The sequence below is a fragment of the Oncorhynchus tshawytscha genome, linkage group LG29 (genome assembly GCF_018296145.1).
Source record: "Oncorhynchus tshawytscha isolate Ot180627B linkage group LG29, Otsh_v2.0, whole genome shotgun sequence".
Classification (NCBI taxonomy): Eukaryota; Metazoa; Chordata; class Actinopteri; order Salmoniformes; family Salmonidae; genus Oncorhynchus; species Oncorhynchus tshawytscha.
This window is the reverse complement of record NC_056457.1, coordinates 1276573-1294914: the sequence shown is the minus strand read 5'-3', so window position 1 is coordinate 1294914 and position 18342 is coordinate 1276573. Positions and strand designations below refer to the sequence as shown.

The 18342-nt window shown below is 42.1% G+C and overlaps 1 protein-coding gene across 2 annotated transcripts in view; it reads left to right on the top strand.

Moving 5' to 3' along the window:
- The first annotated feature begins 5743 nt into the window (after positions 1–5743).
- Positions 5744–18342, top strand: part of mkxa (mohawk homeobox a) — a 30993-nt gene continuing 18394 nt past the window's right edge. The window contains exons 1-6 of one of the 2 annotated variants that reach the window (XM_024393187.2): positions 5744–5878; positions 6766–7057; positions 9323–9373; positions 9556–9715; positions 12288–12441; positions 14200–14541. In XM_024393187.2, coding sequence (XP_024248955.1) covers positions 6876–7057; positions 9323–9373; positions 9556–9715; positions 12288–12441; positions 14200–14541 — 889 coding nt within the window. In that variant the 5' untranslated portion in view covers positions 5744–5878; positions 6766–6875. The remainder of the gene's footprint in view (positions 5879–6765; positions 7058–9322; positions 9374–9555; positions 9716–12287; positions 12442–14199; positions 14542–18342) is intronic. The other variant, XM_024393188.2, reaches the window with a different exon arrangement.

Genomic DNA, 18342 nt, shown 5'->3' with positions numbered 1-18342 from the left:
ACACAATATCCCATAATGACAAAGCAAAAATATGTTTATAGAAATGTTTGCAAATGGATTAAAAATAAAAAACAGAAATATCATTTTTACATAAGTATTCAGACCCTTACTCAGTACTTTGCTGAAGCACCTTTGGCAGAAAGTATTCTTGGGTATGATGCTACAAGCTTGGCACACCCGTATTTTTCTCTGCAGAGCCTCTGAAGCTCTGTCAGGTTGGTTGGTGAGCGTTTTTCGATCTCTCCAGAGATGTTCGATCGGGTTCAAGTCTGGGCTCTGGATGGGCCACTCAAGGACATTCAGAGACTTGTCCCGAAGCCACTCCTGCGTTGTCTTGGCTGTGTGCTTAGTGTCGTTGTCTTGTTGGAAGGTGAACCTTCGCCCCAGTCTGAGGTCCTGAGTGCTCTGGAGGAGGTTTTCAACAAGGATCTCTCTATACTTTGCCCCATTCATCTTTCCCTCAACACTGACTAGTCTCCCAGTCTCTGCCGCTGAAAAACATCCCCACAGCAGGATGCTGCCACCACCATGCTTCACAGTAGGGATGGTGCCAGGTTTCCTCTAGACGTGACACTTGGCATTCAGGCCAGAGTTCAATCTTGGTTTCATCAGACCAGAGAATCTTGTTTCTCATGGTCTGAGTGTCCTTTAGGTGCATTTTGGCAAACTCCAAGTGGGCTGTCATGTGCCTTTTACTGAGGAGGGGCTTCCGTCTGGCCACTCTACCAAAAAGGCCTGATTGGTGGAGTGCTGCAGAGATGGTTGTCTCCACAGAGGAACACTGGAGTCACCATCGGGTTCTTGGTCAACTCCCTGACCAAGGCCCTTCTCCAATTGCTCAGTTTGACTGGGGGGCAAACTCTTGGAAGAGTCTTGGTAGTTCCAAACTTCTTCCATTGAAGAACAATGGAAGCCACTGTGTTCTTGGGGACCTTCAATGCTGCAGAAATGTTGGGACCATATATAGACAGGTGTGTGTCTTTCCAAATCATGTCCAATCAATTGAATTTACCATGGGTGGACTCCAATCGAGATGTAGAAACATCTCAAGGATGATAAATGGAAACAGGATGCACCTGAGTTCAATTTCAAGTCTCATAGCAAAAGGTCAGAATATTTATGTAAATAAGGTATTCATGTTTTTATTTGTAAGAAATTGGCACAAATTTTTAAAAAACAGTTTTTGCTTTGTCATTATAAGGTATTGTGTGTAGATTGATGAGGAAACCATTGTAGAATAAGGCTGTAACAAAAATTTGGAAAAAGTTAAGGGGTCTGAATACTTTCTGAATGCGCTGTGCATCCATTTTAGGTGCATAATCCCATACAGTTATTGCAGAATCCTAACTAACGGAGTGGAACCTAACAGGGTGGAAGTTGGAGCCTAAATTAGCTATAGCTCTCTGGGTGATTGAGATTAAGATTGCATAATGGTAAATATTTGAAGAAGACTTGAACTTTTATATAACATTTGATTCATTGTCTCTATAATTTAGCCTAACGGGGTGGAAATGTACCAGTGAGACGAACAGGCTAACATCATAAAACATGGAAAATAGATAAAACCTAGTGTTTCTATTTATTTAGCATTGAACCAAACAAATGATGACACTTCCTGAAGGAGATGTCATTGTGGGAAGGGGCTGTTTTCTTAAAGGAGAATTACTACAAATGAACATGGTGGAAAGTGATATCAGGGACACACAGACAATGTTAAATACAACAATAATAAATAGAATAAATATGAGGGGGATAAAAGAAGAATTTAAATACAGTGAGGGGAAAAAAGTATTTGATCCCCTGCTGATTTTGTACGTTTGCCCACTGACAAAGAAATGATCCGTCTATAATTGTAATGGTAGGTTTATTTGAACAGTGAGAGACAAAATAAAAACAAAAAAATCCAGAAAAATGTATGCCAAAAATGTTATACATGTATTTGCATTTTAATGAGGGAAATAAGTATTTGACCCCATCTCAATCAGAAAGATTTCTGGCTCCCAGGTGTCTTTTATACTCGTAAAGGGAGTGCTCCTAATCTCAGTTTGTTACCTGTATATAAAAGACACCTGTCCACAGAAGCAATCAATCAATCAGATTCCAAACTATCCACCATGGCCAAGACCAAAGAGCTCTCCAAGGTTGTCAGGGACAAGATTGTAGACCTACACACGGTTGAAATGGGCTACAAGACCATCGCCAAGCAGTTTGGTGAGAAGGTGACAACAGTTGGTGCGATTATTCGCAAATGGAAGAAACACAAAAGAACTGTCAATCTTCCTCGGCCTGGGGCTCCATGCAAGATCTTACCTCGTGGAGTTGCAATGATCATGAGAATGGTGAGGAATCAGCCCAGAACTACACGGGAGGATCTTGTCAATGATCTCAAGGCAGCTGGGACCATAGTCACCAAGAAAACAATTTGTAACACACTACGCCATGAAGGACTGAAATCCTGCATCGCCCGCAAGGTCCCCCTGCTCAAGAAAGCAAATATACAGTGGGGCAAAAAATAATTTAGTCAGCCACCAATTGTGCAAGTTCTCCCACTTAAAAAGATGAGAGAGGCCTGTAATTTTCATCATAGGTACACTTCAACTATGACGAACAAAATGAGAAAAACAATCCAGAAAATCACATTGTAGGATTGTTAATGAATTTATTTGCAAATTATGGTGGAAAATAAGTATTTGGTCACCTACAAACAAGCAAGATTTCTGGCTCTCACAGACCTGTAACTTCTTCTTTAAGAGGCTCCTCTGTCCTCCACTCGTTACCTGTATTACTGGCACCTGTTTGAACTTGTTATCAGTATAAAAGACACCTGTCCACAACCTCAAACAGTCACACTCCAAACTCCACTATGGCCAAGACCAAAGAGCTGTCAAAGGACACCAGAAACAAAATTGTAGACCTGCACCATGCTGGGAAGAGTGAATCTGCAATAGGTAAGCAGCTTGGTTTGAAGAAATCAACTGTGGGAGCAATTATTAGGAAATGGAAGACATACAAGACCACTGATAATCTCCCTCGATCTGGGGCTCCACGCAAGATCTCTCCCTGTGGGGTCAAAATGAACACAAGAACGGTGAGCAAAAATCCCAGAACCACACGGGGGGACCTAGTGAATGACCTGCAGAGAGCTGGGACCAAAGTAACAAAGCCTACCATCAGTAACACACTATGCCGCCAGGGACTCAAATCCTGCAGTGCCAGACGTGTCCCCCTGCTTAAGCCAGTACATGTCCAGGCCCGTCTGAAGTTTGCTAGAGAGCATTTGGATGATCCAGAAGAAGATTGGGAGAATGTCATATGGTCAGATGAAACCAAAATAGAACTTTTTGGTAAAAACTCAACTCGTCTTGTTTGGAGGACAAAGAATGCTGAGTTGCATCCAAAGAACACCATACCTACTGTGAAGCATGGGGGTGGAAACATCATGCTTTGGGGCTGTTTTTCTGCTAAGGGGACAGGACAACTCCACCGCATCAAGGGGACGGGCCATGTACCGTCAAATCTTGGGTGAGAACCTCCTTCCCTCAACCAGGGCATTGAAAATGGGTCGTGGATGGGTATTCCAGCATGACAATGACCCAAAACACACGGCCAAGGCAACAAAGGAGTGGCTCAAGAAGAAGCACATTAAGGTCCTGGAGTGGCCTAGCCAGTCTTCAGACCTTAATCCTATAGAAAATCTGTGGAGGGAGCTGAAGGTTCGAGTTGCCAAGCGTCAGCCTCGAAGCCTTAATGACTTGGAGACGATCTGCAAAGAGGAGTGGGACAAAATCCCTCCTGAGATGTGTGCAAACCTGGTGGCCAACTAAAAGAAACTTCTGACCTCTGTGATTGCCAACAAGGGTTTTGCCACCAAGTACTAAGTCATGTTTTGCAAAGGGGTCAAATACTTATTTCCCTCATTAAAATGCAAGTCAGTTTATAACATTTTTGACATGCGTTTTTCTGGATTTTTTGTTGTTGTTATTCTGTCTCTCACTGTTCAAATAAACCTACCACTAAAATTATAGACTGATCATTTCTTTGTCAGTGAGCAAACGTTCGAAATCAGCAGGGGATCAAATACTTTTTTCCCTCACTGTATGTTATTATTTTATGGCTAATATTTATTGTAGAAGTTGATGAATATCACCCAGGGACATGGCAAAAATAATGACATCCACATTAAAACAAATCTAAATACATAACATTCCCTTTCAAGATCCATAATTTTGTGTTTTTAAGGTAAAGGACACTTGATATTATATTTAAAGCCTTTTGGAATCCAGGTTCTACTTTAAATAAGAAGTGATATGTATTTCCTGGGGACAGAAAAGGCGCCACATGGTAGAATGGCACAACTGGTAGATTTAGATATGCTGTTGAAAGGAGGAGCCACTATACATGTTCATCTCAGGGTGATATGTTGACCCTTAAAGGTACCCTAAATGTCAAAGATCATATCAGGAGCAGGTAAAGTGAGTTACTTTCAGAAGGGGCATAGGCCGCCAAGTTAGATATCACACATAGCTAGCTTATTGAGCTAATAAACGGACCTTAATTACAGTTATTACATGACAGACTCATTCAAAGCCTGTTTGCACAAACTATTTGCAAAAGTCCCCCCCGCCCCCATGAAATGAAAATAAACACAAATAAACAATAATTGCATAGGTCTCTAAACATCTATATAGGTCTGCTGCTTAGACACATACAGAGAATCACTACCTTGGATAAACCCGAAAAGGCAACAACTCAAGAGCACAGCATTTCTAACTCAGGCAGAATGGCCTTAAAGGAGCCATCTGGGATTTAAACATCAACAAAACGGTCACCTGGTTTCAAAGTCCAAAAATGGATGTACCAATTCCAGATTGCCCCTTTAAAAAACGTGTGCAATTACAGTAAATGAAAGGGTTCATCAGTGGCAATCAGTGATAGGCTAGGCTATCTATAACAGCACAACATTTTTCCTGAATGCCACCACACACACAAAAAAACTATGGACTCTATAGATATGCTGTTTTCTGTTTTCCTACAGCAGGGCTGGATTGATGACCTTGTAAAAACCAAGGAGCATGTTAGCTCAACAAAATATCAAGTGTTGCCAGAAGTGATAACATAAGGCTAACGTTATATATGCAAATGCAATATAGTTGTATTTCTTAAAAGGACAACACTTTTTAAACTTGGCCTACTTTTAAACGTTAGCCTTTGATAGGCTTTACTCAAAACATAAGCACTCTGACAGATTGTGCATAAAATGGAAAATGCTCAATATGAACTGATGTCTGGAATAAGAATTACATTTCAAGTCCATAATTGTAAATAACATCGCATTTTACACGCTCCAATTGACTGCGACCTATAGCTGAAACCCATGAGCACCTGCACAGAAGCAGTTGACCAAGCCAGGGGCCGTTATTTGGTGAGAATGTGTTGCTTCAGACTACCCCTGCAACATACTCAAGAAAATGTGCGTACAATAGAATGAAACAAAAAATCTCACTAATATATACTTTATTGCTTAGAAATTTGATATCGAGTGCAATAATAGACCGATGGAAAAAGTCTAGACGCGAACTAGCAGCGAAACACTGCAGCGCTGTATCCCCGATGCCTTAAGGCTATGCGAGCCGCGGAACAGGCATAGAGCATTAACTTTATGTTCGCATGCTGGGGCTCTGTGCTAGGAAACATGAGAAGGGTGACACATTCAGATTCCCGGGCTGAGAATCGGAGGCCACTGAATAAAGCAGAGAGGCGACCGCGGTTCGTGTGGTTTCAGCTAAGGAACTTAGAACGGGAACATGTGAGCAGGGAATGGACAACTGGAAGCAGGATTACTACACACTACACAAGACGCAGGCGGGCTGCGGTACAGGTAACTGAGAACGAGACACCGTCTGATGGGGTTTCTTATGTGTGACTACAATGGAAAAACGTCTACCTCAACTTGAAAGCGCGTTACCTTATCCCCGGAATGGGATATATCTGGCAACATTGTTCCATGGTGATGGCACGGTATATCCCTCCCGTGACTGGAGTCATGCTCATGTTAAGACAGAAATATGTATCGGTATGATAGTAGGCTACTCTAACTGTAAATCATAAACCTTGACGGTTTAAAATCAAACAAAAGCAATCTCAAATGTATAGCTGAACTATTTTGTGTGTCAGCTCAAATGCACCTCTGAAATGTCTGACGACGATAGAGAGAGATTTCATGGCAACATGTGGTGGTGTGGAATGCATTGTATCTCTAAAATCAAGGGGGAAAAGGCGATGGAATGACATTACGAATGAGCCCGTGCGGCTGTGGACCCATTTAGCACATCTGATGGACCGTATTTTTTCTCAATGTATTGACATTCTCTGTATGTATGGTGAGGTTGTTTTGACATTTTAGTCATTTTGTAGCTTAGTGAATATATTTTAGTGAGTAAAATATGAAAATATCGCTCACAGGAATGCTTAATGGATTCATGGCACTGCACAGCAGTGCAGAGAGGGATGTGTTTTATTGAGATGGATGGTCTTTGAGTATAGTCAAGAACACTACTGTCTCTGTGGTTTCATTCAGGCTTTCGCTTATTGCGTAAATTGATCTACCATGAATTAGGATAAAATATAATGCACTTTTTTTTTGCGCATCATCATATTATCCATAGATTCAAAACCATATATCCAACTTTAGTAAATGATACCAATCTGAATCTGATAACCCCAGCTGCATGAATTTTGAATCCCAATATTCCACTTGCTTCACAGGGGACTCACCGGGACACTGGGGCAGCAGCTTCAATAAGAAGTGAAGTGCAACAATATTTGAGAAATATAATTTTACGAAGCAGAGATAACAGAGGAATACCGAACCAAAGATGAATACTATTGTGTTTAACAAATTGAGTAACCAGGTCCTCTTCGATGAGAAGGCGAAGGAGGTCGAGAGGAGCAGCATCAATTATTTAGAGGTAATAGATGGACAGCATCCGGACCTTCATCCAGACCTGCTATCAAGCAATCATCAAGTTATCAAAGACAACGGCATCAGACACAGGAGGTATGTCACTCATTCAAACTTCTCATAAACAAAGCAGACAACAAAACTTGCAACAGTGTTTAGATGTTTTAATGAATGCACTTTGGTTTGCATTGTAAAGTCATATTTGGGTAAGCGGACCTTTCTGGTGGCGCAACTGAATAAGGAGTGATACACACTGTGTGAAAGGAGTAAGAAGTCGATGGTGCAAGTTTGAATTGTGCAGATTCGTTTTTTTTTAATGATGGTGACCCCAGGTAACCAAGTGTGCTTGATGTGCAATTACGTATTTATAATGCAAGAGGTAGGCTTTTCGAAAGCAATGTTATCTAATAATGTTTTGGATATGTTCTAAGCAGTCATTTAAATGATACATTCAGACAAAAGGTTATCTAAAATGAAATCATAGCACATCTTAGCTAAATATGAACCACATTAGGTTGTACATGCATATTTCATTTTCCCATCAATGCAATATAATCTCATCGTTTTAGAGAAATTGCAGGAAATGACTATTTACTATTACAACCTGGTTTGTATTTTAGTGTTGATATTCACAGATAATATACAGATTAATATCTAGGCCACCTGTGTTCAGTAGCGTGTATAAAACACTCTTCGCCTGTTTCCAATATATGAATGTGCCCTTCAACTCAATGTGTGGTGTAGTCAATCATGGCATTTTTATTTGGGAGGGAGAGCGAGAGTAAAAAAGTGATTAATGTCATGCGTTGTTTTCATCTAATCAGTACTCAGAGAGTCACAATTCCTCTGATTGACCCATGGGCTGTCTACACTCAAGACGCAATGTATTTACAGACAAGTACAGTAGTCCCTTCTATGTTTGGATAGGCACCAGCATCGAATCAAACGTGATGCTGGGTGAATCACTAGTCAATTTAAGCAAACGTCCTACACACGGACGGTCTCTGTCAGAGCCGGAGTTATTGAGCTACGTCTGAGAGACGGAGGGATAGATAACACAATGCCGTGAGGTGCCGCTTCGCGAGGAATGTCATTACTAATGAAGAATATTCATTTAGATACGAGGTGTGTGTCGCCAAAATTCACTACAGGGGAGTAAAATGTCATTTAACATACATATCTACATTAGAAGGGAAGTATTTGTAGAACATGAATTTCAGGCAGACTTGAAGTTAGTAGAAAATATGTTACATCTGCAACGGAGCTTCGGAGACAGAAGATAACGCAGGAATATCGCAGGACCATAGTGACATCTACAGGTTTAAAAATCATAGGCAGCAGATTAGAAGTATCAAGAAAACATCTCTCCCATTTGGAGTCCCTTTAATTATCAAAGTCTGAGAATGTTTCGTTACCAAAATACGTAGGCTATTGCTCGATTTGGAAGTAGCTTATTTTGCACTTGGTTGAAAGATAGCACTTACACAGACAGCACCACGCAAAACGTAGCCATACTTGAGACACGTCTAGCTGCTACCATGGGTGTAAAATGGAATGCTATTCTTTTTTTAAATTGCGACGTTTTCGTGCTTTGCGGGAGGAGAAGCACCGCAAAGAAAACAGACAACCAATAAAACGCTTCTCTGCGCCAGCTTAAATATAGCACACTTTGGTGAGAAAATGACACACTCTCCAACGGCCATTTAACGTGTTATGACTCTGGATAGCCTTTCTTCATGAAGTAAGACTACAACATGGACGGAATATCCACTTTAGGTCGTGTGTAAATAAACAACAATATTCTCTCTACTATTTATAAAGTACCACTCATCCACGAATTCAATCTAAGATCACGTCACTTGTTTTTTGTGTGTTTCTTTTCCCCAAAGTTTTTCCCCACCCAAAAATGCATTAAGATGTAGGTCTAATTATATGAAATTGATATGTTGGTAATTATAGCCTATTCCTTTATCGTTGTTTTTCCAAATACGTTTTAATGAGAGGCTATCTTTAATTGATTAGCCAAATGGTATTTTGGCCTATATTAGAACTAATATAGCCTACCTCAGGTATAATTCATGTATGCACAGTGAATTAAACCCTAGGCTAAATGTAATTGATATCCGCGAGTATAAACCCAGGGTCGTTACAATATTACCGAATTAGTCTACTCTTGAGTGTAAAAGTTGTGCATCACTGTTCAAGTTTTTGCCAACAACTTCTATAAAGGGAAAATACGTTGTAGCCTACGAAGAGAAATAGCAAAAATAATTTCCCCGTGTTACAAAAAAAAATCTTAACAGCAATGTTTTAATATTTTCTATAAATTCACTATTGTTTCATCATGTCAATTTCTTATAGGCCTACAGTCTGCGACCTTGACAACTACGTTATGAAAACAAAATCAGAAAAGTATGTGCCACTATTCCGCATAAATTAAACGTCAATAATATATAGATTTTTCTTAATACATTTGTTTCATAACGAAAATGTTTATTGACAAGGGCCTCAATTAAATTATTTAGGCCTATTTTCTCTAGAGCAGTGACTGACGCACTTGTTGCTCTCTCTCTCGCGCTCTCTCCCTTGTACAGGGGCCGTCAGAACAGCGGGAAGGTGCGACACAAGCGTCAGGCCCTTCAGGACATGGCGCGGCCCCTGAAGCAGTGGCTCTACAAACACAGGGACAATCCGTACCCGACTAAAACGGAGAAAATCCTGCTAGCCCTTGGCTCTCAAATGACGTTGGTCCAGGTGGGTTTTTCTCTTGTTTGAAATATTTCAAGATTTCAGGACAGTTCAATTGGAACAGCAGTTTAACCACAACGTAATTTGTTGTTGATATGATATTGTATTGAAATGAAAATAGAACAGTATATGGATAAATAATTAGTAGTAATTATCATAGTGAAAAGGCCTAATAACAATTAATTCTAGTGTAGCGTACATTTTAATTTGTCACAGAAATGGTCAATATTAAAATCATGGCATTCCGATTGTCTCTATGAATAATCCATCTTTATTTAACCTTATGATTTTCATTATGAACAATATTTTCCTTGTTCATATCTCTTGTTAAAGCTTGTTTATACTTGTTTGAAAATATAGCCTCATTATAGTCTACTTGTCTTTGCAAATAGGCCGTTTGCACTTATGTGACCTTTCAGTGTTGTGAGTCATAGAGCATAGCGTTCCTGTAGATTACTATGTTTCCATCATAAAGTGACAAACACCAGAGAGAGAGACAGAGAGAGAGAGAGAGAGAGAGAGAGAGAGAAAGAGAGAAAGAGAGAAATAGAAAGAGCCAGAATGAGAGATAGAGAGAAAGAGAGAAATAGAAAGAGCCAGAATGTGAGATAGAGAGAGCAGCAACAGAACGCAACAACTGAGCTCCTCCCTATGGTATGTTCTGTCTGACATGGGGCTTGTACAGACCTAGGATCTTAATTTGAGACAGTTTGCTATAATGGTAAAATAATCCTGCAGCAACAGGAAATGCAAATTATTACGTGGATTATAATTCATGGACATGATTTGTAGGGTTTGATGCATTTTTCATTAGGGCAAATCAAGTCTGACATTTTAAAGTGAAATTAAGAGGCATTTTTAAACTTTGAATACACTACAAAATTAAATTTCCTCAGCAACAAAGAGTGATCAAATTACGATCCTACATCTGCATGTTGCTGTGTCATCTGCACACAACACAAGGTCATAAATGATAGAGGGAGGGAGGGATCTAAGGCTTTCATGGCTATTTCCCCGTTCCTGCGTCGGTCGCCTCATCTGTTTTTCCTTTGGGTCCTAATGAAGATGTTTGTTTTGGGGAGAAGAATGCTTTACATGGAACACACACACTCAGGCCCACACACCCCACACACCCTATACAGGGGTGCAATGCCATGTTATGTTATGTTCTGTCTGTCTGTCTGTCTGTCTGTCTGTCTGTCTGTCTGTCTGTCTGTCTGTCTGTCTGTCTGTCTGTCTGTCTGTCTGTCTGTCTGTCTGTCTGTCTGTCTGTCTGTCTGTGAAACAAGGTGTAATATCATCACACTGTGTTTGATATCTGTGGTGGTAACCCGTCATTGTGATCAGGTGTGAGTCCCAAATGGCATCCTATTCCCTACATAGTGCACTACTTTTGACCAGAGCCCTATGGGCCTTCGTTAATAGTAGTGCACTATATAGGAGAATAGGGTGCTATTTTGGATGTAGACCAGGCGTGACACCCATCCATCCTCTCGCAGTCTCAGTCTTAATAACATATTTTCCTACAGGCTGATAAGCAAATTGCCTCAGACCTCTAAGTGCTCTCTGTCTTTCTCAGCCTTCTCCAAGCCACATGTAGATGTCTCAGCTAAGGCCCCTAGTGTAACATGCCCTCAGCTAGAGACAAAGGGACGTGGGACTCTCTTTGTTAATGAGAAACGTGATACTGAAACACAGGAAAGGTCCAAAAATAAGTACTCTAATATATGTCCAGCCCAACCCTTTCATAAGTTGCTTGAAGTCTATTGAGCATGAACAAATATTCTAGTATAACATCTTATGGGCTCTGGTTCTTGTGAAATGGAGAAGGCAGGGTTGGGTATCATTTCATCGCATTAGAGAAGACGGGTGCTTGAAAAAAACAAATATTAGAAGGAGAGTGTCTGAATCCAGAATAAGCACATAGGACTGGGTACATTGGGTTGTATATAAGTTAATGTAACGTTACATTCGCTGGTCCTGTCAAGCATTTGGGGGTGTTAAACCTTTGTGAATGGGATTTTGAAAGCCTTTGATATAGACTAGAGGACGATAGATTAGATGAATGCTACAGTGTTTTATCGCTGCTCCGACCCATTTCCTCAGTGTGTCTGGGATGTCTCGGCGACTCTGGTTCAGCGGTGTTATTGGTATCAGGGTCCGCCATACGGCAACCTGACTCTCTCTCCGTCTCTCTCATGCCCAGGGTAAGGCAGGCCGGATGGAGGGAGGCACAGCAGACATTTCCCTAAAGGATAGTCTGTGTAATGTCATGGATGTGGGGGTGTTTTGGATCCAAACAATAATATTGATTTCTATTTTCTTTTTCTTTACTTGTCTTCCCATTTCTCCCCATTTTCTTCTCTCTCTCTGACTCTCCTTGTACCTTGCTCTCTGTCTTTGTTTCTCTGCCCTCCCGATCTCTCTGTCTCTGTCTCAATTCTCTATCTCTCCTTCTCCTCTGTCTTTTTCTCACTTTATATGTTTCTCTCTCCCTCTCTCTCTCTCTCTCTCTCTCTCTCTCTCTCTCTCTCTCTCTCTCTCTCTCTCTCTCTCTCTCTCTCTCCCCGTCTCTCAGGTCTCTAACTGGTTTGCCAACGCCAGAAGGAGGCTGAAGAACACAGTGAGACAGCCAGACCTGAGCTGGGCCCTGCGCATCAAACTCTACAACAAATACGTCCAAGGCAACGCAGAGAGGCTGAGTGTCAGCAGCGATGACACCTGCTCAGAAGGTAAGCCCCAACCCTTCCCTCACTGCCAACCCATCATATTATAGCATCATATGTCTAATCTAATAAAGATAACCCTCACTACCCTCATCTATCACATTACACCTCATACATTACATGTTCCAAAAGGTAACCACCCATCACTGCCAAAGTATCAGCTCATAACATCATTCATCGAATCCTTCAAATCATATCTCTAGCTCAGAAAATGAGGTCAGCCAAACACAAGCATCTTCCTCCTCCCATATGCCTCGTATCCGACAGCTCCAGCTCCAAAGTAAGGATCCATTTATGCATGGCCATGTGCTGGTGTTATAAATGGCATGTCTGTGGTTGTGTCCTAAATGGCAACCTACTCCCTATATAGTGCACTACTTTTGACAAAAACCCCTATGGGCTCTGGTCACAAGTAGTGCACTATATAGGGAATGGGGTTCTATGTGGGACGCATCCTGTGTGTCCTGGTAGACAGAAGCTGAGGTTCAGAGGCTGTGACACGCTGTCATTAAGACACCCTACTGGGCTAGCAGGGCTGAGGACTAGATTCCCCTTCAGATCCCAGCCTGCAATTGGAAATGAGAGGCTCTGTCAGCTGTGTATTTCTCTCTTTCTCTCTCTCTCAGCTCTTTCCGGGTGACACAGAAAAACACCCATGCCCTATACTGTGGTGTCACTCAGTCTCTTAATCCCTAATTAGGTTTGTGGAGGAGGAGAGGCACACAAATGTGGGCAGGGTGGAATGTCTATAGTTTGCACAGTCTTCACTTTGCATGGTGTTCTCCAGTGCCCAGAGACTTACTTCTCTTGTCATAATACAGTTCGGAACTTTTTATCAGCTCTTCTCCCTGCCATGATCCATATACTGCTGGCCAAGCCACTCTATCAGATCCCCCACTGTGATCTGATAGAGAGTTAGTTATGTGACCGAGCAGACCATGATCCCAATGACCCTGTATCTATTCAGTCTAATTGTCAAGGTCTCGCTGTTAGATATTTCACCTCAGTGTTGGCGAGGTTGCCGTGGCAATGCCTCAACAGGAAGAGGTCAGGGGTCAGACCAGGGGAGGCCAAAGGTCACATGTAGCTCAGGTTTATGTCCAACTTGAGGAAAGGCATGAAAGAGCAATGTCAAAGGCTTAAAAAAGGAACCTTTGGCTAGCTTGTTTTACGTGTCGCCTGAGGATTTCAACCTCACTCTCGGATGTGCAATGTATGCCTCGATATACGCCTCAAATATCTACTTCAGAAAGCAGGGGGAAGGAAAGCAAATTTGTCCATGTGGTTCTGATATGTAAAAGCTATAATTATAATTTGGCCCAAACTGAATCAAAACTCAGACCTGCCGAAATTACCCAATTACAGTCTTGGCACTGACACTATCTAGAGTGGAGCTCTCTTGATTTCCCTCATCCCGAGAGGGTTACTGTTTTTCAGCAACGTGTTTTATCCTCTGTATTTTCTTTCATCAGAGGGGGCCAATATTTTAATTCAATCTCAGCCGCAAAGAGCTCCTTGGAAAGGATTTATTTCTGCAAAGAGTAACAGCAATGTGCTTTTTATAGAGAGGAAATGGGCTATCAACCGTTATGGTTTGGTAATGCCTTGGTCTTAAGCTGATAGCTGGGGTCATTCTTTACTGTAGTTGTTTGAAGCCCTGCAAACTGGAGGGCATACAGACAGAGGAACTAAATGTCAGATTTTTCTTTCTTTCTCTCTCTACTTTGTCTGTTTCCTTCCTGGTGGCGCCCCCTGGTGTTGTAGATGGGGACAACACTCAGCGGACGCAGACGAGTGGCGTTGAGTTTAGCAAGCCCATGTACCAGAGCGTCATCAAGAAAGAGGGCGCAGCCATGATGGGGGTGGGGCTCCGAGCTGCCGCCGCTGCCTCATTGGCCGAGGACTATGTGACTCCGCCTCCCAAGTACAAGAGTAGCTTGCTCCACCGTTACCTCAACGATTCGCTGCGACACGTCATGGTAGCCAACGCCGTCATGGATGCCAGGAAGAGGAACCACTCAGGATCCTTCAGCTCCAATGAGTACGACGATGATCTCCTTTCCCCGTCATCCTCAGAAACCGAGGCAAACTTTGTTTATCGAGCTGGTAAGAGTCCTTACATTCCTTCTCACATTCTTTCCTCAAGATTTAGCCGCCTGCTGCTTCTCTCTTCTCTTTTTTCTCTTTCTGTCCCCATCTGCACATTTTGTTTTAATTCCCGGCCCTCAGCCCCATCTGGCCCATTCGTTGTGAGGAAGGCGTTCTTGGGCGCTGTGACGATGTTCCACTGCTGTTCCACTCCCTGTTGTCCAGTTTCAACAGCCTGGTTCTGGTTCTCTGTACTCCCTGTTCTCACACTCTCCTTTCATTTCAGATGTGTGAAAGTTAATATGATACTTGTGGCTACTGAAATGGACCTCCTAGGTACCTATAGGAAAGGATAGCCTGGCCGGAGCCTTAAATTAGTCTATTATTAGATTAAACTGTGTCCCAAATGGCATCCTATTCCCAATTTAACGCACTACTTTTTCCATTTGGGACCTGGCCAAGTCTAATATAAATCTCTCTGTGTGTTCTGTTCATACCAACAGAGAGACCCTGGTCTCGCCCTGTTTTAGGTCTGGGGTTTACGGTTTAACACTAGAGACACAATAAGAACATGTGTAACTTACTCACATTCTGACTACTGTTTAGCATGTCTTTGATCCTGCCATGAGGCCTTACTGAAAGAGAGAGAACAGGGAAGACATGGGAGGGAAACTGTGTGTGTGTGTGTGTGTGTGTGTGTGTGTGTGTGTGTGTGTGTGTGTGTGTGTGTGTGTGTGTGTGTGTGTGTGTGTGTGTGTGTGTGTGTGTGTGTGTGTGTGTGTGTGTGTGTGTGTGTGTGTGTGTGTGTGTGTGTGTGTGTGTGTGTGTGTGCCAGCGTGTGTGAGCCAGCGTCTGTGAGCGTGCAGCTTTCCCCAAGGCGGAGCAGGGGCTCAGTGCAAATAAAACAAAAAACAAAGCTGAAGTAATACAAAACAATGGATATATTTGAGCGAGGCACATGAAACAAAGAGTGTGCATGTGAGTTTTTCCACTTGGCATATGAATTTCTCACAGTGCAGTGTCCCTTAACTCCTGGTTTCAGTGCCTGTGGTCTGGCCTTGGATATCAGAACGGCTGTATGTGCTGTGTCTTATAAAGGCTTCATGGTTTCATGATGTTTCACCCACAGGTTTCAGGTGCTGTTACCAATCAGACCTACTAGTGCTGCATGAAGTTCTTACAGTTCCTCTTCAGTTCTAGAACAACTGGGACTCTGTTTATTAAAAAGTGCCTATAGGGAATTCAGATTGAGGTGGAAGAGTGGGATTGGGATGGGGTAGGGTGAGGGATATTATCCAATTTTATTCAAACTTGATCATATGGCTAAATGTGTAGATCTCTGGGGCCAAGATTCATGCCATTCAGGTCGGTGTCAGAGGAAGGCCCCAAAAAATGTCAAAGACTCCAGTCATAGACTGTTCTCTCTGCTACCGCACGGCAAGCTGTAACGGAGCGCCAAGTCTAGGTCCTAAAGGCTCCTTAACAGCTTCTACCCCAAACCATAAGACTGCTGAACAATTAATCAAATGGCCACCCGGACAATTTTTTAAACTTTAGTTTATTTAGTAAATATTTTCTTAACTTTATTTTCTTAAAACTGCATTGTTGGTTAAGGGCTTGTAAGTAAGCATTTCACGGCGCATGTATTCGGCGCATGTGACAAATACAATTTGATTTGAATTTGAAGTGATGTTTAACCGGATAGGGGAGGCAGTCCAATGAATCTCTCCAGCGATAACGACTGTTACAATCCTCCATCAAATCCTTAAAACTCCCTGACCTGAAAAACTCTATTTCTCTCACTGAGACACCTGCTGAGCACGGCAGTCACCAACCAGACACAGACAGAGAGAAATACAGAGAGCGAGAGAGAGAGAGAGAGAGAGAGAGAAAGAAAGAGGAAGTGAGAGAGAGTGTGAGAGAGAAAAAGGTAGAGACAAAGGTAAAGAGAGACAGAGAGAGCAAAAGAGAGAAAGAGAGAGAGAGAGAGACAGAGAGCAAAAGAGAGAAAGAGAGAGCAAAAGAGAGAGAGAGATAGCAAAAGAGAGAGAGAGAGAGACAGACAGACAGAGAGAGCAAAAGAGAGAGAGAGAGAGCAAAAGAGAGAGAGAGAGAGAGACAGAGAGAGCAAAAGAGAGAGAGAGAGAGAGAGAGAGGGAGAGAGAGGGAGAGGCTTAGCTTAGGCTTCAGCACAGGACTCGATTTAATAAGAAAAATATATAAGGAATTATTTACCTGGCCCACATAATGTTTTAATAGAAAGTAACTATTTTATCTCCATGGTGATTCTAATGTCTTGGCTGTGACTTCTCTCTCTTGGGTTTCTGGGCTGGCCAGCCAGGCATTATTGGGAACGGTTACATGCGAGAAAAGAAGGGAGCTTGAATCCCGATGCACGGAAAGTTATCTAAGGCTTGGGCTCACAAGAAAGTTCACATGAACACCTGCTAGCCCCTCATCATCAAAACTCAGCAAAAAAGAAAACAAATTAAATTAAAGTTTAATTCTATGATTCTACATCTGATCTTGTTGTCAGAGAGAGAGCGAGAAAGAGTGAGAGGCTCAGACAGAGTAAGAGAGAGTGAAATAGAGGAAGGGAGAGAGTTAGAGGGAGAGAGAAGGAGCGTTAGAGAGAGCGAGAGTAAGAAAGAAAGAATTAGAGAGATAGAGAGAGAATGGTTAAGCTCCAATTTGCATCATTTCCTCTGGAGTTTTTTTCTCCTGTCTTAACATTCCAGATATTTTAGTAGTGAAATAATTCCTGAGCCTTTTGACAATTATAGAGTGTCTGAAATTTCAGGCTTGAGCTGAGCTTCCCGGACTGGAGGTGTGTGTGTGTCTGAGCGTGTGCATGTGTGTGTGGGTGAGTGTGTTCGTGCGTGCCTGCATGCCTGGGCTGTAGGAGATTGAGTGGCTGTAGGAGATTGAGAGACTGAGCTGGCACATTCGTTATGAGCCCCTACCCCTGCCTCACTTCTGATTCGCTTAAGCCAATGTGTCGTGCCCGCTGATCAGAGCCCATTGGTTAAATGTCCATTAATGGGACAATTGGTGGATGTCTGCCGTGGGTGTTATCTCTGACTTCAGAGAGCAGTTAGACGTGGCAGGAGATGGTGAGTGTAGATTTACTCTATGCGTCCCAAATGGCACCCTATTCCTTACATCCTTTCCCCTATGGGCTCTGGTCAAAGTAGTGCACTACATAGGAAACAGGGTGCCATTTGGGATGAAAGCTTTCTCTGTCCCTGCACTCAGTGGGAAAACCAAAAGCCTTTTTTTTGTTGTTGCTTGATGTAAAGAAAACATATCTCTGAAATATCCTGTTGGGAATTTCATTGAAAACAAGGAGCAGTAGAATTCCAATGCACATGCCAGTGGTTTCATGCCAAATGACCCTTTAATGGCATATTAAAGGGCAGGAATCTCACTGAATGTTTTTCTTCTTGCTCACTACCACATTTTGCCCCGTCCGATATGATATAGATCATTACACGCCAAATAATTATCTTCATTTCTGCGAAAGGGGAAAGATCTTTGGCAGAGGTTTCTCAGAGGTTTGACAGTGGTACATTTTCTCAGGTTCTGTTCTGTGTAGTGTAATGTACTGTATAAGGAAGCACAACTGATATATCATCAATACATGACTTAGGGCTTTATTCAATCCACATCGCGGAAGATCAGCTTTATAGCATTTTTGAAATTTAAAGGCAACGTTCCTGCTTTAGTGGATTGAATAGCGCCCTTAATTTGTGATTTTTTTTGCTACAACTTCATATTAAGTTAATGGTGCTCTTTTTAAAAATGTACTAACCAGTTGGT